We start from the raw sequence: 23718 nt of genomic DNA on the forward strand, positions 1-23718 counted from the left end.
GTCTGTAATTTAGAGTAAGTCCCATCAAAATAATTGTATCCCTTAAAACTCATCTTTGATCACCAAAATTACATATTTAAAGTTTTTTCCCATGAAAAAATATTCTTCATGAATTAAAATAGCTTGAATGTAACTCGACACCCTTGCTTCATTTAGTATACGCGGATCTATGAATATGCAAATTAGCCCTGCCTCCACTCACTCACTCACTCACTCAGCTCACAGATCCACTCGGCCAGCTTACTGAGGTAAACGCTGCACAATGGTATCGCACATACATAGGTAATTAATATGATTAGCCTTCTGCTTGACTGTTATTAAACAGCTAATAATGTGTTGCTAATGTTACACAAACTATGTTCCCGTTCGACATCTCAGTCTGTCTTCTAACAATCATCAGAAACGCTTTGAACAACTCAAAGGCATATAATTCATCATAACATTGTAATATACATCATACACCTGCTATATTGCTAAATCATATAAACAGAAAAATATACCAGGATAACCTGGCATCTCTCTCTGCTAGTTCACTGTTAATGATATGCTAAAGCCCGCCTCCACTCACTCACTCAGCTCAGAGATCCACTGGTTGACGATCACACGTTGATCTGATTGGTTACAAGGTAGTTTGTGTCGTCAGAAACACCAGCGATTTCAAAGCGTGTTTTTGAGACTGTCTTTGGTTCACTGCAGTTTTAAGGAGAAAATACTCAGCAATGGTGTTGACTTATGAATTTACACATGGTTTGTCTTAAAGCACATTAAAAACACCACATAGACATATAAACAACATTAAACGCTTGATTTTCACCACAGGGGGACTTTAAGCAGTGGGGTTACCCGAGCCTGCTTTGGGAAAGGCATCAGTGTGAAGAGAGGTGTTGATCATATGAGTGAGTGCGAGTAAAAATGAGGAAGAAATGGCTTGAAGGAGATGAGTGGGGATCGGATCAAGCGGACAGGTAGAACTGATTGGAAAGGATGGGTTTGGAGAGCAATTTTGCGTTTAAAAGACGTCTAGCCGTCCAAACACAGCCCAGATGTCTAGGCTAAAACCAGGCAAAATGTAATAGACGTCTAAATCATAGCCCAAGAATAGACTTGATAACAATGAGATAAAGCGAAGAAATGAAACAAAAACACCTTAATCACTGTTTACTTTGCTTACATGATGGAATAAGTTCAATATCATACATATAAGTTATTTAGGCAAAAACGACATGTAACCAAATTCAAGGTTATTTTGGCTTGAAGTGTGTTCCTCATAGCCGGACCACATCGGGTCTTTAGTTAAACTAGACGGTGAAATGACGGCTATTGCTTGCTGGGTTCTGCTTCCGAAAGCGGAGAGAAGGAGGGGAGAATGTGTGTGTTTGCTGTTAAGGTGTGTGTGTGTGTCAGTTTGTGCTGTGGAAAATTGGCCGCTGATGATCTTGGTGAGAATGTGTTGATTTAAAACATGGAAATACGATGTCGTATTCCTGACTCTTTTACTTGGAAAGTAGTTGCAAATGTTGTCCTCGCTTATTTTGAATACAGCAAAAAAAGGACAAAGTTTTGCTTAAATCCAGATCTTTAACCTCTCTTAATTGTGTCCATGGTTTGACCTTTTAGTGTCTCCAAGCAAATAGGAGGGTTTTTTTATTTGAAATATTATAATAATCTCAGAATCAGAGACAGTTCTTCCCTGTCTGATCCTGGGTCTGTGTCATTTACAGTACACTCACATTACAGTATGTTGGATGAGAGTTGGGTCAGTTTACAATTAAATATAATCTAGAATAGAAATTGGGTTTCATCATAAAACCTATGATTGGATTATGTCTCTCAGTAATGCAAACTGAACTGATTCTACTGGCATAAATCAATGAAAAATATACATGAGTGAAATAATAAATAAATAAATAAATAAAATAAAAAGACATTGATATACGAAAGGAACAATACAGAGAAGTAAATTCAGCATTGGGACCAAACAAATGAATTCTCATGATCAACTTGTCCTCTGACATTAGAAGAGTTTTGCTATTAAAAATGCTTTAAGTTTTGTTTTCCTCTTGCACAGAATGTATATAAATAATATCTATATCTATACAATATCAAATCAATGTGACTTTAAATGTACACTCCAGTAATTCACTTTGTTCATTTATGATGTTATACCTTATATTTATTTCATTTGACATCAGTTGTCATTTGGACAGGTTGTCACAGATGTTTCAATGTCAAAAGCTTTACAGTAAATATGCTTTGTCATCCTTGAGCTCCCAGAAAACTAAAGATGACTGTATAGCAAATTATTTACAGTTTTTACCAACTGCTTACACACAAAATCTTTTCATGTCACACGATTTTTGAAACCTCTCACTCAAAGTGCAAAACTACATGCCAAATCTTCAAAACCATAAGCTATTTCTCAGCCTTTGACTCAGTTTTCAATTGCATAAAACACTTTTTTCAAAACACTACATACAATTCTCTACCTAAAACACAAAGATCTATCAGGAAGTGACTTGCTTTCCTTTTCCAAACACAACCAATCAAAATGCTACACTTATTCACCAGGTCACACAGACACTCTCCTCACATGTGCAAACACTAATTACTTAACTGATCACTAACCAATCACTGCTTTACTGTAGTATAGGCCTAAATAGGTCAAAGGTCAGATGATCTGTTTTGAACAATGGATTCCTGGGACCCCCTGGGACCCCTCGGGACTAACCATCATATGAAGAACCAGTTGAACACTGATGTGCTCAGTGTAAAACACTATGATGAATGGAAAACACTTCTTCTCCATTCATCATAATGACTTAGGCCCTTTTTTTGTTCAGTTTTACACTTACTACAGACATTACATACATAAGTGTGTTGTAAAATATTTGAGAATATTGTTTTTATACTCAGAACACACAAAAACACGGTAACAGATATATTTTATTTTTCCCACAAAAACAATGTACACAGTGTACATCCCAACCAACAGACTATACAGTTACAGTAAAAAAAAAAAAATCCAATGTTGGCATCCATTGCTCCATTGAAGAGCTGACCCGTTGCCCTTTCATGCTAAAGCTCTGATTGCTAATTGTAAAACTGTGTGACGGGTGTTTGCCCATGTGATGAGTCAGTGTGCATATCTGAATGGCAGTGTGTTCCTTGTGAAAACAAGAGATTTTCTGCATGAAAATTGTGCCAAAAGCAGAGAATTGTGTGTAGTGTTTTGAAAAAAGTGTGTTTTAGAAGTGCAATTTGAGTGTAAAGCAGGAATTGTGCTTGTAGTTTAGCAGAACTGGTTCAAGGGGTTGGTGAATGAGTTACATGTTGTGGTCATTGTGTCTCAAGTACCAGGATTTGTGTGTAAACAATTGAGAAAAACTGTAAATATTTTTCTGTTTCTACATTGCATTGGTGTTTACAGTGTACTTGTTACATCAGATTACTTTCACTGTAGAACATTGTATTGAAATGTAGATATAAGCCTATGAAAGACCAAAGAGCTTTAGATTTAGAACAGCAGTGTTTACATGGTGTATCCAAAAATGTACTATTATGAAAGAAGTGTTTGCCATTTGATGCAAATGCTTCATTCTGACTTGTGTTTATGGCATTTTGAATGCAGTGTTGCATTTTGAAGGAGATGTGAGGCATTTTGCATTTTGTGTGTGCAGTTTTGAGAATTGTGTGTAGAGTTTTGAAAAAAGGAGACTTAGTTTTGGAAACGTGTGTAAGCAATTGGTAAAAACTGTAATAATTTCAATTTTTGTTGAGCCAAACAATGGTTTGAAATTATGTATGATAATGAAAAAATGATTTCTGATCACATGATCCTTCAGAAATCATTCTAACATTTTGATTTGGTGCTCAATTATTATTGGTATACAATTATTAATAATGTTTGTTTTAAAACCAGTTTTTGCTGATAATTATCATAAATGTTTCTTGAGCATCAAATCATCATATTACAGTGATTTCTGAAGGATCATGTGACACTGAAGACTGGAGTAATGATGCTGAAAATTCAGATTTGATCACAGGAATAAATTACATTTTGAAATATATTTTAAACTGTTATAATATAAAAATAATATTTAACTACATTAATATTTTTGCTTTGTTTTTTATCACATAAACACAGACCTAGTGAGCATGAGTCTTTTTAAACATTATAATATAATATAATTAGGGCTGTCAAACGATTAATCGTGATTAATCGCATCCAAAATAAAAGTTTGTTTTTACATAATATATGTGTGTGTACGTGTATAATTATTTTCTATATATAAATACACACACATGCATGTATATATTTAAGAAATATTTGCATGTATATACTGTGTATATATATTTATATTATATATAATTTATATTTTAAATATTTTATATATAAATAACACATTTTTCTTAAATATATATGCATGTGTGTGTATTTATATATAGAAAATAATTATACTCCATACACACACATATATTATGTAAACACAAACTTTTATTTTGGATGCGATTAATGGCGATTAATAGTTTGACAGCCCTAAATATAATATAATATAATATAATACAATATAATAATATAATATAATGTAATAGGCCTATAATATAATTGAGTGCTGTGTGTGTGTGTGTGTGTGTGTGTGTGTGTGTGTGTGTGTGTGTGTGTGTGTGTGTGTGTGTGTGTGTGTGTGTGTGTGTGTGTGTGTGTGTGTGTGCTGTGTGCGCGTGCGTGCGTGCGTGATCAAATATTTATTTGATAAAACATAAAATTTTAAATGTATTTTAGATTAATCGATTTGACAGCACTAAATATAGGCTAATATAGTTAATCTTATATATTTTTAAAAAATCTTTTCATATGATTCTTATGCACTAAACATCATAATGAAACAGTGAAAAACGTATTTATTTAAATTACTTATTCATTCTGTAGGCTATTTGAAGAGATTACCTGGAAAGTACGGTGGCATCCTACTTCCCTATTGGTGCAGGTGAAGGGGTTTTTTTTTGGTTCAGGTGAAGAGTGGAGGCCAGGTGTGAGTGACAGCAGATGCCCATCATCATCATCATCATCACTGTCACGCGCAGGAGAGGAGTCAGTGCGCGCGCACGCTCCACAGAGCGCGTTCATGTAGCTGTCGCGTGCGTGTCTGCCCAGCTCTGCCATTCCTTCATCAGGACTGATACAGAAGAGGAGCACTTCTGCACTTCTGCACTTCTGGACACCCAGGCACAAGTTCTGCTACACAACTGGAGATTATGTTCAGTGGACTTTTAAAGGAGGAGCCCATTCATGAACTCTCAGACTGTGGTGTGGAGCAAAGGAGAAGAAAATAGCCTACATCTAACTAAAGCTGTACTATAGTGTGCTGAAGATCATCGAGAGAGAGAGAGAGAGAGAGAGAGAGAATCATGGCTGGATGCTGCATGTCTGCGGACGAGAAGGAGAGGCAGAGGATAAACCAGGAGATCGACAAACAACTGAGGAAAGACAAGAAAGACTCGCGGAGAGAACTAAAGCTGCTGCTGCTGGGTGAGCGACACGTGCAAGATCGTAGAACAGTGTGAAAAACATTAGAAAAGACGCTTTACTAATAGATAGACAGATATATATTACTTTGTAAGGACACCTGTGTGAAAGTGACGGCAGATTTGTGTAAGGAAGTGCGCATAACCCTCTGGCTCTGCTCGCGTGCGGTCAACAATGAACGATTTCTCTCTTTTTGTTCAATTAAATGATTGTAGGCTACAATATATTTGTTCGATAATGTTTTTTTATTTAATATTACTATTCATTTTTAATATTAATTTGTATTTTTAGGGGATTTTATGGCGCTAAATTATATTTGCAGTAGGCTAGTTTACACTTTTTGAGCATGGACCTGAAAATGAATTTCTATCTTAAACTGTCATAAATCTTGAATGTTTTGGAGCACATATTTAAGTTTGGTCTCTTAAAGAAGACACTTGGCAGATTATTGCTGAAGTTTAAAAAGTTTTAAAAAGTGAACTTGAAAAAAAGTTATAAAATGTTACATTTATTGTTATGCATTACATTTTTATATGAAATATTTTTCAAAAAACGTTTTACTCTAAAACTGTGAGAAAATCAAAGCCATAAATCTTAACAAGTTGTGTTCCAAATTTGAGGTTGATATCTCAAAAAATGAGCTTTCAGTGAGAACATGTTTAGCCGCAGTACCGAACGCTTCCACTAGAGGAAAATCGCCTCACATTCATTTCCAATGAATTTTATTCTATTTTCACTTTACAAGTGTGACAAGGTTTTTCAGGACCATTTAACCTTTTCGAATCATATCCATGTGTGTGTGTGTACGTGTGTGTGCGTGTGTGTGTTCACGTGTAAGTGCCAAAATCTTTTCAAGTTTATTCCATTTCGATGAAGTAAAAAATAAAAACAAAATGTAAAATTTTACTGAAAAGGACAAGAGGGTTAACTGTATTGATTGTGCACTAGTAGTGTACTTCAATCCTTGGAAGTATATTAAAAAACTGTACTTTCAGATAATATAATACTACCGAAATAAAAGGCCACTTAAGTGTACTTAAAGAGAGCACACTTTCAGAGCTATGTATCTTAACACACTTAAGTACGCATTTACTTTGTAATAATGTCACATTAAAATTTATACTTCAAAGTACATTTTAATTCATAATCTTTTGCTGTGCTTTAAAGAAAGTGCTATTCAATATTAAATTTAGTGTTATTCAATAATACATCGAAAGTTATTATATTTTAAACGAGCTAAACGGCAACTTCATTACAAATGTGTAATTGCAAATGCATGACATACAAGTTTCAATAGAAATGACATTGAATATATTGTAGTTTAGTTGCTTGTCAGTACATTTGGCAGTACACTTTAACCATATTTCAAAGACAACAGTAGTATACAGATGTATACAATTACATATGCAGATGTAGCCTGCTTAAATGGGTCAAAAAACACTTGAGTTCAACTAATTGCATTTAATATGAATTTAAACTATACTACGTTGTCATTTAATTGCAAATAACATGCAATTAAGTCTCAGAAAACATTAGGTTCAGTTTGCACTTAAGTATGCCAAAGTGTATGGATAACCAAAATGACTGCGACACCGACATTAAGTCAAAAATCAAAAATTATTGATCAAAAATGTCTCAAAAAAGCTCTAGCATCATTTATTTGCTAATGACACATGGTTTGTTGTTTTGGAGGGGTCTGTGCCTGTCTATATTTATAGGAAGAGATGTGTGTGTGTGTGTGTGTGTGTTTAGCTGCTGCGACACCGTTTTGGACAGCAGTTCCTGGCCGCACGGACACTGTCTCTGGTCTCGATATGCAAAAGCATGCAAAGCAGAAGTGCAGTGAACTCTAAATAAACTTTCCTCAACAGAACAAACTCATTTCCAGAGTCACTATCGCACGGAGAAATGGCTGTTGTGCTTTTGTCAAGCATGCCATTTATAATTGTAACAGCGGCTCATTGACACACACCTGTGCAGAGTGTGTGAAGTGAATCTGTCTCCCGGTAGATTCATTAATACACTGACCACATGAAGAGCTCGGCCCTGGAGACAGACCCGACGGAAAGCTCACGTACACAACACCAACACACTCGCTTTTAGCTGTAACTCGTGAGCTTTGAGTTTTCTTTACATGTCAAACATGAGTCAATTGTATGCATGCGTTTTATAATATGTAAAACCAAACATTTGCATTGTGCTGTCATGTGCGTCGGTGTTGTGTACAAAAACTCAAGTACTTTTAGGTGTGACCAGTACAATACAATTCAGTTCTTTATAAACATATTTTGGCAACACTTTACAATAAGGCTCATTAGTTAACATTAGTTAATGTATTGACTAACATGACCTAACCATGAGCAATACATTTGTTACTGTATTTGTTCATCTTTGTTGATGTTAGTTAATAAAAATAAAGCTGTTCATTGTTTGTTCATGTTAGTTCACAGTGCTTTATAGAGTTCGTTATTTGTTCATGCTAATTAATGTAGTTAACTAGTGAACTTTATTGTAAAGTGTTACCCATATTTTATTAGAAAGCCTTTGTTCTTTGGGGAATGACAGTACAGTAATATAAAACACAACAGACACTACTCCAAAAAAAACGCTAGTTTGGAAATAAAAAGTAGATTTAATAGTGTATGTTTGGAATAATTCAGATTAAACAAGGCTGCATTTATTTGATTAAAAATACAGTAAAAACAGTAATATTGTGAAATATTATTGCAATTTAAAATAACAGTTTTCTCTGTGAATATATTTTTAAAATTTCATTTATTCCTGTGATCAAAGCTGAATTTTCAGCATCATTACTCCAGTCTTCAGTGTCACATGATCCTTCAGAAATCATTCTGATTGGCTGCTCAGCTGTTACTTATTATTATTGGTACTCAATTATTAATAACGATTCTTATTATTATCAGTGTATCAGTGCTTATTGTTTTTGTGGAAACCGTGATACATTTTTTCAGGATTCTTTGATGAATAGAAAGTTCAAAAGAACAGGATTTATTTGATATAGAAATCTTTTGTTTTATAAATTGTTTTTATGCATCAGTTTATTGCATCCTTGTTGAATACAAGCATTAATTTCTTTCTTTTTGTATCTTACTTGCCCCAAACTTCTATCATGGTTTCTACAAAAATATAACGCAGCAAAAACTGTAAGAAAATTGTCATAATATTGAAACATTTTTGATAAAAAAAAAAGTAAATCTATTTCAAACTGTTGGCCTGTTTATATTGATAATTATTTTATATGTCATTTCTACATGTGAAAGTGAACAACATAACTTTTGTCACGAGTCACTACTTATAATTATTATTACAATCAAGGTTTTAAAAACATAATCTTTGTAAACCTCCTATAGACTTCATTGTGAAATGCATTTCTGCCCTTTTCCATTGACCATCATTATAAAGCCGATAAACCTCAGGACTCTTGGTTTCGAAGTGAAATCATTCAAATCTGCTTATTTTCATTTGTGTAAAGCATCGCAATGTCGCTAGGACTTTCTCAAGATGCTAATTCATGCAAAGTGGAGAATGGTTGAATGGAGAACGCCACATTTTCATGTCAAATTTTAAAGTAGGACCTAAAATGAACTTTTTGCCACACCTTCTGCCAGACAAATTTGTATTATTTCATTAAGAAATGTATCGTAGATTTAACAAAAAGAGCAGTAAAAATCTTGCTTTATTGCTCAATGTAAAATTCAGTAAAATACATAAAAGTATAAGAGCTTTTCTTCAGTTGCAGAACGTTTTAATTTCTTTGATGTTATTGTCATTTAAAATTATAAATGTAATTGTTATCGGCAAGGACGGTTTTAACTCGCTTTTGGATGCAAATTAAAATCGAGCTTCATTTTAACATGCGTGAAGCTAGAATAAGTATGCATTATTATTGATATACTAAATTTCTTTGTAATTCCACCAAACCAACTTGCAGAACACACCCCCATCTTCCATTGGTCGGAAAAACAAATAGCCACGCCCCCAACTCACACCATTGGTTGAGCCAGCGTTGCTGTGTCTGCCTGGTTGGGAGCTTATCATGCATTATTTATCATGCATTATCATTGATATACCGTTATAGTTTTTGTTAATATTTTCCTTTTATTTGTATATTTTCACTTTCATTTTAGTTAAAGTTTTAGTCATTTTAATAGGTTTTTCGGCCATATGTTTCTGTTAAATGGGAGGTAAGTAAATAATTCATAATGTTTTTTTTTTTTTGATTTTTGCCTTTATTGTGATAGGATAGTATAGAGTGGACAGGAAGCGAGGTGGGAGAGAGAGGGGGGATGGGATCAGGAAAGGTCCACGAGCCGGGATTCGAACTCGGGTCACCCGAAGCGCAACGGCGCTATATGTCGGTGCCCTGCCCATGAGGCTATCGGTGCCAACGCAAGTTGTATTTTTGCTCTAAAAAACTTGGAATCATCGTTGAAGAAATATGTGTAAAAACTGCTGGTAAAACTGCAAAAAAATATGAACTCTGAATGATTACTGAGCGTTATGTAATGCATGGAAGTACTGTCTGATTGATATACTCATTACACTGCAGAAGTAACACACAAACCTTCACCGTCCAGAAAGTGAACTTCTCTCAGACAGCTGTAAAAGTGTCAAACACCAGGCGCCAGCAAGCAGAAAACACTCCTTATTCTTATTCATGTATATCACGCCTCATTATCAGACCGCAGAAGCATTAAAGCATGTTGAAGAAGTGTGCGGCTATAAGGCATTACCTAGAGAGTGTCTGTCTTTCAAGTCAGTAAATCACCCTGAGAAGTCTCAGTTTAGCCTAAATCTGACCTGGGAATATACATACACTGTATATTTGAAGTCTTTCTGTAGTCAAACCATAATGCCGCAGCTCTCAAAAATCTAATATTATTAGTAAGTGAGTGTGTAGTGAAGAATGGCTTTAGTGCGGAGACTCTCAGTGCACTCAGGGATTGTTTATTGGCCGAGGGCAAGACAGATATTCTGCCACACGACACTTTAAACAAAACTCTCTGAAACACATACACCCCAAATCTTTGTCCTCTTCTCCGTCTCGATCTATCACCCCTCTGTCTTTTCTGTCTGACTGCAATTTGTTCATTATTACTTTCCATAAAATATACACTGTCATTTCATGTTTGACATTTTGAACTGAGAGAGAGAATTTTTAACCATTTTGCAATTGTTAATTTAAAGACGACCTGTTATGCTTTTTTCCATGTTCATCTTTCTTTAGTGTGTAATGTTGCTGTTTGAGCATGAAAAAGCTCTGCAAAGTTCCAGTTCTTCTCTATATCAGTGTCAGTGTTTCTGAACTCCCTGAAACGCCTCCATTGTTGTCTTGAGTTTCTTCCGGGAACGAACACGTCACAGTATTCCTCATTATAATAATTCATACGCAGAATAAGGGACGGGGCCTGGTTGAGTTAGTTAGTAGTGTGTTAAACTGGTGGTTATGGTAAGGGGCGGGACATTTCTTGAACACACTCGAAGCGCTCGACCAATCACAACACACGGATCCAGATGACCAATCAGAGCACAGCGTGCTTTTCAGAAGGAGGGGCTTCATAGAGATAGGAACTAAACAGAGCGTTACTGACAGACTGGGACTGTGTTTAACTCCACTTTTAGACATACACGGCTATTTGGAAGTGTGTTCAACTTCGTCAAGTTGACGAGGGATGTTTATTTGGACTGACCCTCGATCTCTCAAATTTGACAGAGAGAGCGAATCTACTCAATATGTGTACACTTAGATCCATAGACCACAATGCACCATGATTGTGATGTCACAACAGATCGCACCCACACAACTCTAGTGTATGATATTGTTGAGTTATTTTGACATTTAACCTCTTAATATTAGTACTAGCTACCACAACCTGACTGTTTTACACAGTTATAGTTTATTGTATTGAATCATTTTCATTGCAATTGTTTAATATTTTCTCCAACAGCCCAAGCATACATACAGGCCTATAGAATGGTGCATAAAACAAATTAATAAGGTAAATAATAAATCAGCTCTATAGCAGATCCCAAGTGATCAAGGGCTTAGTGCACACATTTCAAGGGTTCCGCCAGTAGTGGGCACTCGAAAGCAATGAAGTACATCCAAATGAACGAGACAGAGGGAAGATGGCAACTTAAACGCAGCCTGGGAAAAGAGGAGCTGCAATAATGTCAAATATGTTCAACAATCAAGTATTCTATTAAACCCTAAACACGAAATCAAGACATAATAGGTCCTTTTTTAAATCTAGACTGTAATTTCACCAAACAGACTTGCAGAACACACCCCCATCTTCCATTGGTCGGAAAAACAAATGGCCACGCCTCCAGCTCACACCATTGGTTGGGAAAACAAATGGCCACGCCCCCAACTCACACCATTGGTTGGAAAAACAAATGGCCACACCCCCAGCTCACACCATTGGTCGGAAAAACAAATGGCCACGCCCCCAACTCACACCATTGGTCGGAAAAACAAATGACCACGCCGCCAGCTCACACTATTGGTCGGAAAAACAAATGGCCACTCCCCCAGCTCACACTATTGGTCGGAAAAACAAATGGCCACGCCCCCAGCTCACACCATTGGTTGAGCCAGTGTTGCTGTGTCTGGCTGGTTGGGAGTTTAGAATTAGTTTATCATGCATTATCATTGATATACTATTTGTTTTTGTTAATATTTAAAAATTCTGTTTTCACTTTAATCTTAGTTAAAGTTTTAATAATTTTGTTGTTTGTTTTTGCCGTTTCTCCAAATATATATCCAGTCTATTTAGTTTTAGTCATTTTAGTACTAAATGAAAATGAGAAATTCTGCCTTTGCAACTAGCTGAAATAAAAGTAGTAATTTTTTTATATTGTATTTTTTAATGGTTTTTGTTTTAGTTTTAGTTAACGATAATAACCCGGGCTGCACATATATTCCCCTCTCCTCACTGCGACATTACAGTATTTGAAACGATCCTCAGATTTCCATCCTACAGCTGTCCTGAGTAAAGACACAGCAGCTGGAGAATATAAACACAACTCTGGCAAGACACACGTTCAGTCTGTCGAACATAATCATCTCAGTCCTGTCGCTACAGTAGCCAAACACTAAACAGATTTACCTTTTGTTCATCTCTGAGGGAAAACAAGCAAATGAGAAGCGGCCAGATTCAAACCATTTGGGTTATTAATCAAAGCCACAAAAGCAAAGTCATTATAGTTGTTCATTTATGAAAGAATGCATTGAAGTTTAATTATTATAATGGTCTATTATAATGTGTAGATTCTGGAATTGGTATGGCATTATTGATACTGATATTAGTTATTAACTGATGGACATGATTTCAAAATGGCCCTCGTTTTTATATACCATTCATAAGTTTGAGGTCATTTGTTTTCAGTCTCTTCTGCTCACCAAAGCTGCATTTATTTGATCAGAAATACAGTAAAAACAGTAATATTATAAAATATTATTACAATTTAAAATAGCTGTTTTCTATGTGAATATATTGTGAAATATGATTTATTCCTGTGATCAAAGCTGAATTTTCAGCATCATTACTCCAGTCTTCAGTGTCACATGATCCTTCAGAAATCATTCTAATATGATGATTTGCTGCTCAAGAAACATTTATGATTAATATCACTGTTGACAGATTTTGTAACATTGTTAAAGTTACAAAAACTTTTTAAATCTAATTTGTCCTTGCCGAATAAAAGTACTTATTTTCTTTTAGCCCGTACAAACTTTTTGAAACTTTTTTTTATTACTAATTATAGTTTGTAGAACAGAAAGACCTTCACTCTTACAAAAATGTACAATGGTACTTTGATATATACATTTACGTGGCATTTTACCATGGTAGTTTGTCTAAAAACATGGTAAAACAGTTGTATTTATTTTTTAGTTTAGAAACAAAAGGATTGATTTGTCGTTTCTCTTTTGTAGGCACAGGTGAGAGTGGCAAGAGTACGTTCATTAAACAGATGAGGATCATTCATGGCTCGGGTTATACTGATGACGATAAGAAGGGCTTCATCAAACTCGTCCATCAGAACGTGATCAGCGCCATGCAGTCCATGGTCAGAGCGATGGACATGCTCAAGATCGCTTACGCTAAACCAGAGAACCAGGTACTGGACCACACACATCCCAAGTGTTAAAGTCCCCCTGTAGGCTATACATTTAAAACTCATCTTTGATCACCAAAACTACATATTTAAGAGTTTTTTCTTTGAAAAAAAAAATCTTCATGCCTTAAAATAGCTTGACTGTGGCTACGTTTACACGTGGCCGGTTATTTTCATAAACGGACATTTCACCCTCTCCGTTTTCCGAAAATATAGGTCGCACCTTTGACGCAGTGCAAGTTCTGTCGCATACTGTGACGTCGACTTCCTAAAACTCTGTTTTTCTCAGTTTGCATGCAAACGTGCAAACAGAGTTTTCCAAAATCTCCACTCTGGCCAGAGTTTTTAGAAAGAATCGTTTTCAGAGGCGAATTCTCCATTTGCGTGTAAACGAGGGGCACAACCGAAGGGAAATGTCTCAGTTTTTCAAAATAATCATGTACGTGTTAACGGGGCCTGTAACTCTACACCCTTGCCTCATTTAGTATATGCGGTTCTATGAATATGCAAATGAGCCCCGCCTCCACTCACTCACTCACTCAGCTCAGAGATCCACTCGTTGGCGATCACATGTTGATCTGATTGGTTACAAGGTAGTTTGTGACGTCAGAAACACCAGCGATTTCAAAGCGTGTTTTTGAGACTGTCTTTGGTTCACTGCAGTTTTAAGGAGAAAATACTCAGCAATGGTGTCGACTTATGAATTTACACATGGTTTGTCTTAAAGCGTATTAAAAACACCACATAGACACATAAACAACATTAAATGCTGGATTTTCACCACAGGGGGACTTTAAAGGGATAGTTCACCCAAAAATGAACATTTATTTATCAGTAATCATTTACTCACCCTCATGTTTCTCTAAAACTGTATGACTTTGTTTCTTCAGTAAAAAAAAAAAAAGTCCAATGTTGTTTTGGACCCCATTGACTTTCATTGTCTGGAAAAAAACGGTTGTAATATTTTATTTTGTGTTCCATGGAACAAGGATTTAGAATGCAATTTGGAATTGCATGAGGTTGAGTAAATTATGACACAATTGTCTTTTTTCTTTCTAGAAAATTGAGCATGGATAACCACTAAAATATAAATGTACTTATTATTGCGCCACCTAGTGTTGAACGGATTTGTGCACGTGGGTCGGATCGGACACCATCCTGCCAAATCTTTTTAGTTTGCAGTTTTTAAATCTGAAAAATAATGCTCAGAATCTTCGCTGCCAGGACCCCTAAAAATCTGCTAATGAAACAAGACAAAATATATGTTTCTATCTATTATCTAATGCAATTTTGCTTTTCAATATATTTATCTTGTTTGAAGGAGGCTTAGAAACATCAGGAATTAATTTTGGTCATTGCGTATAACAAATTGGAGTTTTGTTAAACATGTTTTTTATATTCACCTGTTTACATGCTCTGCTCCTCTTGAACTCTCATTAATTGGCTGTTTTCTGCATTGGGTTTCTTGACCGCACACTCTCATTGGTCCCCTGGGAGTTGGTGGTGAATCCTGATTGGCTGTGCTTGTCTCTACAGGCTCATGCTACATTGGTGAATGATATTGAGGTGGATAAGATCATGAGTTTGGATGAGAACCAAGTGAGCGCCATCCGTAGTCTATGGAATGACTCTGGGATTCAGGAATGCTACGACCGCCGTCGAGAGTACCAGCTGACTGACTCTGCCAAATAGTCAGTCTTGTAATTGTGAACCAATTAAAACTGTAATCTCTGTGTTTTCGACATACGTTTGTTATTTGTTCATAAATGTTACTGAGAGCTCTGCAGACATTTAGAAATATTGCTTATTATGGAAATAATATACTTGGAAAAGAATATATTTTAACTGTGAACTGAATGTAATGTTTTCTGACACTTAGTTGTGTGCTATTTGCAATTAATTTAAATGTATTATAGTTTAAATTGATATTAAATGCACTTAGTTGAACTTGAGGGGTTTACTTAAGTACTTTAAATGTTTAGTGTACTGCAAAATATACTGCAAGCATTTATGCTAAACTAAAATACACTTTAATGACATTTCTATTGAAATTTTAGGTCATGTATTTAAATATATTTGTTATTCCACATTTGTAAAAAATAAGTTACATTTTAAGTACAGTTTAACAATTCAGTGTATTCAAAATATATTAACTTTCAATGGAATATCAAATAACTAGTTATACAGTTAAAATGATAATTAAGTGCTTTACAAGTGCTTTAGTTTGTTAGTCAACACATCAAAATATTATTAATATTAATATTATTCTGTAAAGCAAAATATTATTAAAACATAATGATTACTTTAAGGAAAACGTTTAATAATTTGACCTTATTTCAACGTGCACTTTTTAATTCTACTTAAGTGTGTTAAACATAGTCATGAAAGTGTGCTCTCTATAAGTACACTTAAGTGGCCTTTTATTTCAGCAATATTATATTTTCTGCAAGTACAGTTTGTTTAAAGATACACTTTTAAGATGTGAAGTACACAACTCCTAAGTGTACTTAGCACTAAGTGTGCATTCAATACATTTAGTGTACTTCTTTTTCTCAAGTATTAGAAGTGTGTTTAATCGAATCACCTGCATTTCTCTAAAACATCCAGAATGTGTGTGTGTGTGTGTGTGTGTGTGTGTGTGTGTGTGTGGTATTGTGATGTAAAACTCTCTGTGTGCCACTTTCATCAGCTCTGGCCATGACTTGACCACAGTATTTGTTTTTTTCCCATTTCCCATTTCCCATTACAGCTACCTGAGTGATCTGGATCGGATTTCAGATGCTGCGTATGTTCCCACAGAGCAGGATATTCTGAGAGTCAGGGTTCCCACCACAGGAATCATCGAGTATCCCTTTGACCTGGAGAACGTCATCTTCAGGTAACAGTCTTAATATACCACATCAGTGTTTCGTCATGCATCAGCACTTCTGCTGTACATACATCTTGATCAAAATCCACAACACTCAGGGCAAGATTTATTAAACAGGGAGAGCGCAATCCAATAAAAGCGCAAATGGGAGTGGAAAGTTCTGCACGTGATCGACTGTTTTAAACGGGTGGTATAATGCCCTTTTCACTAGATGTAAAATAAGTCTTTGATGTCCCCAGAGTGTGTATGTGAAGTTTTAGCTCAAAATACCCCACAGATATTTTTATATAGCATGTTAAAATTGTCACTTTTTAAGGGTGAGCAAAATGCTCAGTTTTGTGTCTGTTCCTTTAAATGCAAATGAGCTGTGGCACAGTGGGCGGAGCTACAAGAGCTTGTAGCTCCTTTTACCTCACACAGACACGCACTGAAAATTTCAAAAACTTTTAGCCTTTCATGTTCAAACCGAAGTCAGAAAGATGGAGAGACTCAAGAAGAATTCACGGGAATTCACGCGGAACCGTCACAACTCTGTCGTCATTATGTTAAGCCCCGCCCACCGACACTATACACGATGTGATTGGCCTGACTAGAGTTTGGTTTTTCCAGCTCGAATGTCAACGGAGAGTTGCTAGACTACCCTGGCTGCAAAATAAAGTTTGCTGCCGCTAGGGTGCGTCTAGATTTCTTGGCTAGTATATACTATGATAGTCTATAAATCGCATTCCCGGGGGCGGGGTTTATGTAAATTTTAGGGTTAGTGATGTCACTAACCCGGTAGGAATGTGGTGTAGTCTCTACCAGCCGTTTGTTGTAGTCCTTAAAAAGCAATTTCTTTAAAAGCAAATATCTCCCTTTGCTTTGAACTTTGAGCGTTGTAATTTTGCAGATGTTGTTTATGCTCAAACAGCAACATTACACACTAACTAAAGTTAGAAAAGTGAAATCATAATCAACCACCCCTTTAAAAGTTGTTTTTTTGGGTGGTAAATAATGGTGTAAATACCAGTAAATTGACGAGCGCAAACCTTAGTAAATCGGCTTGCGTGATTCATTTGAACACTCTCCTCCCATAAATACTGCGCCTGAAAGGGAAACTCCTACAAATGCATATGGAATAAAGTCAGCCGCAAAAATAACCTGTTCACCTTTTTCTCACTGCATGTCTTTAGTAAATCCTGACAGCAGTTTTTACCGCCAAAAGAGGGTTTGCGCTCGAGCAAGCTGAGAGTAAATCTGGCCTTTAGTGTGTAATTTGTGATCGGTTTGTAGCCAATGGGTTTTAGGAATATAGTTTTTGGATTTGTAGTATAATAAGGTCTGTGGTTGGGTCAATACTCAAGTTTCCATATATGGATTTTTTGCACTTCAAAATGTTTGATTCACTTTGTAAAGAAAAACTACGCACCTATAGACTGAACATTGATGCGCATTATTACATGTTCAGTCTATCAGCATGTAGGGTTTCTTTACTAAGTGACATCGCCAACTACTGGCCTGGCAGCAGAATACAGCGTTTTTACTCGTTTTGGAGGATCCTTGTGAACGGAGATCGTTTCGACAAAGTTGTCGTCTGTATGCGGAAAACTCAAAGGAAAAACATTTCCGTTTTTAGTACATTTGTCGTGTAAATGTGCCCTTAAACTAGATGGCTCAATGCATTATTCCACTGGGAAAAGCATTTCCAGTTTTATGATTTGACTGATCGCACCACATGATTTCAATTAAGTGCAAATAGGCCTCATTGGCAGAGGTTATTTACACTGACTCCGCCCACTGACGTCTGATTGACGCCAGAAGACACTAGATTGTGTACAGCAGCAATACTGTAGGATTAAAGCAACACCAAAGATTCTTTTGTACCTTAAAATAATGTTTCCACAATGGTTTCAGTGGTTCATCAACTCGTAACAGGGTGAACGGCACTTCTGCATTCGCTTTGCGACCCTCTATCGGCTATAACCACACTATGCAAGTTTCCCAGATCGGGTAGCGGATCTGTAGTTCGAATGATACATAAGAAACTACAAATTTGACTTGCTTTACTGCAAGCGTTACTATAGCCGATAGGTGGAGCCTATATAAAAAATAGCCGTTTCTGATGTCGTAATACATCATACTTTCATAAAATCATGCAACATACTCTACCTTGTCTGTGGACATCGTTATTTCCAAAGCCGGTGCTGGATAAACAAATAGCGTGTGTGCGACGGTAGGCTGTGGAAGGCTAAATTATTTACGACAGCGGTAATGGACAATTCCGCTTCCAACCTGTAGGGGGACCGAAGAGGAAAAGTGCTCTGGTGTTGCTTTAAGGCACATGGAAGAACATTTGGACGCAAATAGACCTGAGTTCAAATCCGCCTTTTGTCCAACTTGCTCTACTCCCTTTTCCCATCACATAACAGACCGGAAAGTCATTTATTTTCAATAAAAATGAAGAAAAGTGGAAATAAAGTGTCTAACTTGTGTTTAATAATAAAGTGTTTATCGGTTAGGGTTAGGGAGTAGCCTGGCTAACGTCAGACCTCTTTCTCATTGAGACGTGGTCTGGGAACCACATGTTCATTTTCTCGTATTTGAGGCGTGGTTTACGAATGCCCAGACCCGTTTATTGGGCGCTACGAATGTCTATCAAATGCGCCTGTATGTAGCTCATAGCCAATCGTTTCAATTATACCAGATGACGTATGTAGAGCGGCAGAAATTCGACGAGGAAGAAGACGAAATAAACTTGCGTTCTAAACTACTTAGAACACTATCTAAGGCTGCATTGAAAGATAACTTCGCGTCTGATGCCATGTTGGATCCATAGATATAAACAAACTGCTTCGGTGTGTCGCATAGACGTCGTCATCGTCTTGCTGCTCCCTCCCCGTTCTCTGATTGGTTCCCGTTTTGAGGGGAAAATCTGGTCCATGGTGTCCAGGCTGCCTAGCAGGGTGAATAAAATCGCTCTGCACGCAAGGCAGCATGGGGAAACCCAGGCTAGTTAGGGAGGGCTTTATTGTCCCAATTAGGCAGCATCAATTTAATAATTTTAATGAATATAATCATATACACTCTATGTTATTATTGCATACCGTTTCCTGAACAAAAACACATCAATAACAATAGCATCTAACTACTCGTTACACTTATTGCAAAGAAAATACTGCTATTTTTGCATAGTGTTTATAGAATCTGTTGCTGTTTAAACTGACATTTTAATTTGTCGAATGAAAGTTTTCAAATATTTATTATATAAAACCGATGAAAGGGAACCCATGGCCTTCTGTTTTGCATTGCATATTTGTGTAATAACAGAACAGCTTTATCCATGTCATGTTTCATTGCTCAAATGCTCATGACCTCATCAGGATGGTGGATGTCGGGGGTCAGAGGTCAGAGCGCAGGAAGTGGATCCACTGCTTTGAGAACGTCACCTCCATCATCTTCCTGGTGGCGCTGAGCGAGTACGATCAGGTCCTCGCCGAATGTGACAATGAGGTCAGGTTCCCGCTGAGGTTCACTGTTCTCTCTGTCCTGTCTGACGTCAGCTGACTGGGTCTGTTTTCTGTGTCCCAGAACCGCATGGAGGAGAGTAAAGCTTTGTTTAAAACCATCATCACTTATCCCTGGTTCCAGCAGTCGTCTGTGATTCTCTTCCTTAATAAGACAGACATCCTGAAGGAGAAGATCGTTCACTCTCACCTGGCCACATACTTCCCAGAATTCACAGGTGAGTCACTGATAGCAGTTTACATGTGAGACGAGGGCTTTCGTACCCAAGATCTCATACTATAGTACTTATTTGAAGTACTTACTTCGTGAGCGCTATAAAAGTATGTTCTGTGTAGTATGAATGTAATCTGTTGACATTATCATGTGACCTAGCAGCGTCGCTTCACTGCCATTCATAAATCCTCTCCTGTGGCCTCATGGGATTGTAAAGTGTCCATCATACACACTTCAGCATCTCACCAGAAGTAGTAGATACTTTTCACCTGCTCTTTTATGAGACCTGTGAATTCAGACATACTTCTTTTGTCACATACTATATAGTAGTGAAGTGTGTGATTTCGGACGCAGCCCTGGTGCCTCATCATGTGATTGCTCTTATGACAGGAATAATGAATCATGTCCAATCGGATATTTTGTTAAAGATAAACTGCAATATTATTAATGTATGGATCAATTTCATATAAAGGTGTCCATAAATCTAGTTTAAAACATAGAGACTATTTGTCTCATGATGATTTCATATGGTTTTGAACATTTTTATACCTTTTTTTAAGTGGTGTAACCATGAAGTAAATATATTTTTCATAAATATCATAAATGATTCAGTCATAAATATCAAGTTTCAACAAAGTTGTGCCTCATAATATTTTACAGCCTGAACTAACCTCAAACTATATATATATATATATATATATATATATATATATATATATATATATATATATATGTATATATAGTTCTTACAATGTTTTTAATATATTTTAATATAATATAATATCATATAATAATGGAATTTGAAGTTTCAGGAACCCAGTGAAGAGTTTTATATATATAATTCTATATATAGTTCTTAAAATGTATTTTTTCTTTTTTATCTTTTGAAAATGTTTTTAATATATTTTAATATAATTAACATAATTTAATATAATAATATAATTTAAAGTTTCAGGAACCCAGTGAAGAGTTTTTATATATATATATAATTCTATATAAAGTTCTTAAAATGTATTTTTTCTTTTTTATCTTTTGAAAATGTTTTTAATAAATATAATCTGATAATATCATTTGAAGAGTTCCAGGCCTTTAATCACCCTGACATTTTCAACGTTGACACCAAAAAATATAAAAATCAGTTTTAACTCAGAAATAAAAACATGCTCGTCACAGTCAAGTCATTGCATTTTTAATGAATTTTATAATAAATGGAAATGACCAAAAAGCAAGCATGACATCATTGACCCACAGATTTCTTCTGTTTTTCAGGCCCCAAAAATGATCCAAAGTCAGCGCAGGAATTCATCCTCAAGATGTACCAGGAGGAGAACGAAGACAAAGACAAAACCATCTACTCTCACTTCACCTGCGCCACGGACACGGAGAACATCCGACTGATCTTCGCCGCGGTCAAAGACACCATCCTGAGACACAATCTCAAAGAGTTCAACCTGGTTTAGCGCTCACTTTATCTTAACACTGTTCTGAGGACGTAGAGGAGGAGATTGTCTGATGGATTCTTAAAGCACCACTACAAGAATCAGCCTTCTTTAGGTCGAGTAATACATCGACAACAGATGCTGCATTGTGTTCTTCATGCAAGTAGAGTTTACAAAGGATGCGATGTAAAATAGATCAAAGTCTTGAAAACTACTTGTATAAGAGCTTTTAAAGCCACAGTAGAGGGGAAAGTTTACGTTAATGTAAAAACTTATTCTAGTTTTTTCTTCTTTTTAATGCATACATGCTCTGAAGTTGCCTTATGTAGTTATTTTAAACACAAGCCTGAATCATGATTGGTCATTCGTAGAAATTTTAAAATATTGTTTTATTTTATTATTTGTAAAAAATTATTTACAAGCATTTACTTGGTGTCAGATTTTACATTGGTTAATGATATTTCTCATCCTTAACATGCATATTCCATAAAACACAGAACTCCGTCATAGTTGATTCTTTATTTTACCTCGGTTCGTTTATAGCGGCTGAAAGCAGGTTCAAGCTGTAATGAATACCTGAAGTGCCTTTAAACTGTAATGTCTTAATCTGCTTTGATAATATTTATTAAACAAGGATATATACAGCCACATGTTGTTACTCAATTAATTCCAATAAAAAAGTCAAAATTCTAAATACATTTATTAAATCTGCATAATCAATTAAAAATGACAGGAAAATAAAATGTCATGCCTTTAAAGTCAACATGATATGGCATTCACAATTCTCAATTTCATGCATTTCCAATTGAAATTAAATATGCATGATAACAATGACGACTGAAAGTATGCAGATTCATGTGCAAAAGATGTCCCAGAAATCGTATTTATTTGAGATAATCCTGATGTAACCCATCAACTTGCCACGGTTTGATTTTATTGCTGTAACCGTTATTATATTTGCATTAACTATTGGCAAGATTGCCTGAAACAGTGACTGAGCCACTACTTGCCTATTGGTTTGCATGATTTACAGGTCACCCAAACGGTCAATAAATAGCGTTTCATGTCGACTTTAATGTCAGATCATTCAACATTCATTAAGTAAATGGACCACAGATCAATATTAAAGGTTGCATATTTGTGTTGTGTTACAGTTGTACAGGTGTGTCAGCACTGGCTGCGTAGACACAAGAAAAAAGCCATCGAGTTTTTCCTGTTGAGAACTAAGACAAGCTGTAGAATCAATTAAATAACATTTCATGCAAAGCCACACATTAAAAACATCCCTGCTCTCCTGTACATACAGTAAGAGATTACCATTTCCATACACTTTTGTTTAAACGCCACATGTAAAGACAATTAATGTACATACAGTGTATTGGTCTTTATTAATACATTTATAAAACACCTTAATTTAGTGTGAGAGACGTCAGACTTGCACGTGGTTCGAGGCACATTGTAAAGGACATCATATGGAAATGAGTTTTGCAAATTAGGGATTGGACAGACTGAGCTCTGACAGCGGGTGAGGACTGAAAAATACAGTGTAATCCTAAATCTAACAGTCATTACCGTGTTCAGTGGATGACCGTTGCATTGTGGGTATATTGTAAGATGGCACACTGCAAAAGCAGCATAAAGGCACACAACAGCTTTAACTGGTCACTTCGCCAGACTTTCCCTGGCATCTTCCAGCCTGGAGAGAACCCACTGAGGACGACGGAAACACAGCGTTAAAACTGATGCATGGATACAAACATTTACAGCTGCAAAAATCATGTGGCAAAACAAAACCTTTGTGGAAACAAATACAGCCCTTTGACCCCTGTGCAGCTTCTGGGTCTTTTTTCATCCGGTCGAGTTTAATCATTTTAATATATACTTAATCTTCAGTTTGTTCAAAATGTCTCGGGTTTCCCCAAAACATTGCAAAAATAAACATGTCCACTTTTTTTTTTGAGGGATTTAATAATATTAGTTCATATTAATAGAATACTCCTATTAGATTTGGTTAATAGAGATTC

The 23718-nt window shown here is 36.0% G+C and overlaps 2 protein-coding genes across 3 annotated transcripts in view; one reads left to right on the forward strand and one right to left on the reverse strand.

Moving 5' to 3' along the window:
• Window positions 1-5021: 5021 nt before the first annotated feature.
• On the forward strand, window positions 5022-21715 carry gna14a (guanine nucleotide binding protein (G protein), alpha 14a; the record flags this gene model as incomplete). The annotated part of the gene is made up of 7 exons (XM_079896226.1): window positions 5022-5530; window positions 13488-13672; window positions 15206-15360; window positions 16419-16547; window positions 19898-20027; window positions 20106-20259; window positions 21525-21715. Exons 1-7 carry the CDS (start codon window positions 5410-5412, stop codon window positions 21713-21715), a joined length of 1065 nt encoding a protein of 354 aa, XP_079752352.1. The 5' UTR covers window positions 5022-5409.
• vps13a (vacuolar protein sorting 13 homolog A) overlaps window positions 21425-23718 on the reverse strand; it is an 80148-nt gene continuing 77854 nt past the window's right edge. For both annotated transcript variants that reach the window (XM_079896186.1, XM_079896185.1), the window contains one exon: window positions 21425-23404. In XM_079896186.1, coding sequence (XP_079752312.1) covers window positions 23357-23404 — 48 coding nt within the window. In that variant the 3' untranslated portion in view covers window positions 21425-23356. The remainder of the gene's footprint in view (window positions 23405-23718) is intronic.

The sequence above is a fragment of the Squalius cephalus genome (genome assembly GCF_949319135.1).
Source record: "Squalius cephalus genome assembly, chromosome: 16".
NCBI classification, from domain to species: Eukaryota; Metazoa; Chordata; class Actinopteri; order Cypriniformes; family Leuciscidae; genus Squalius; species Squalius cephalus.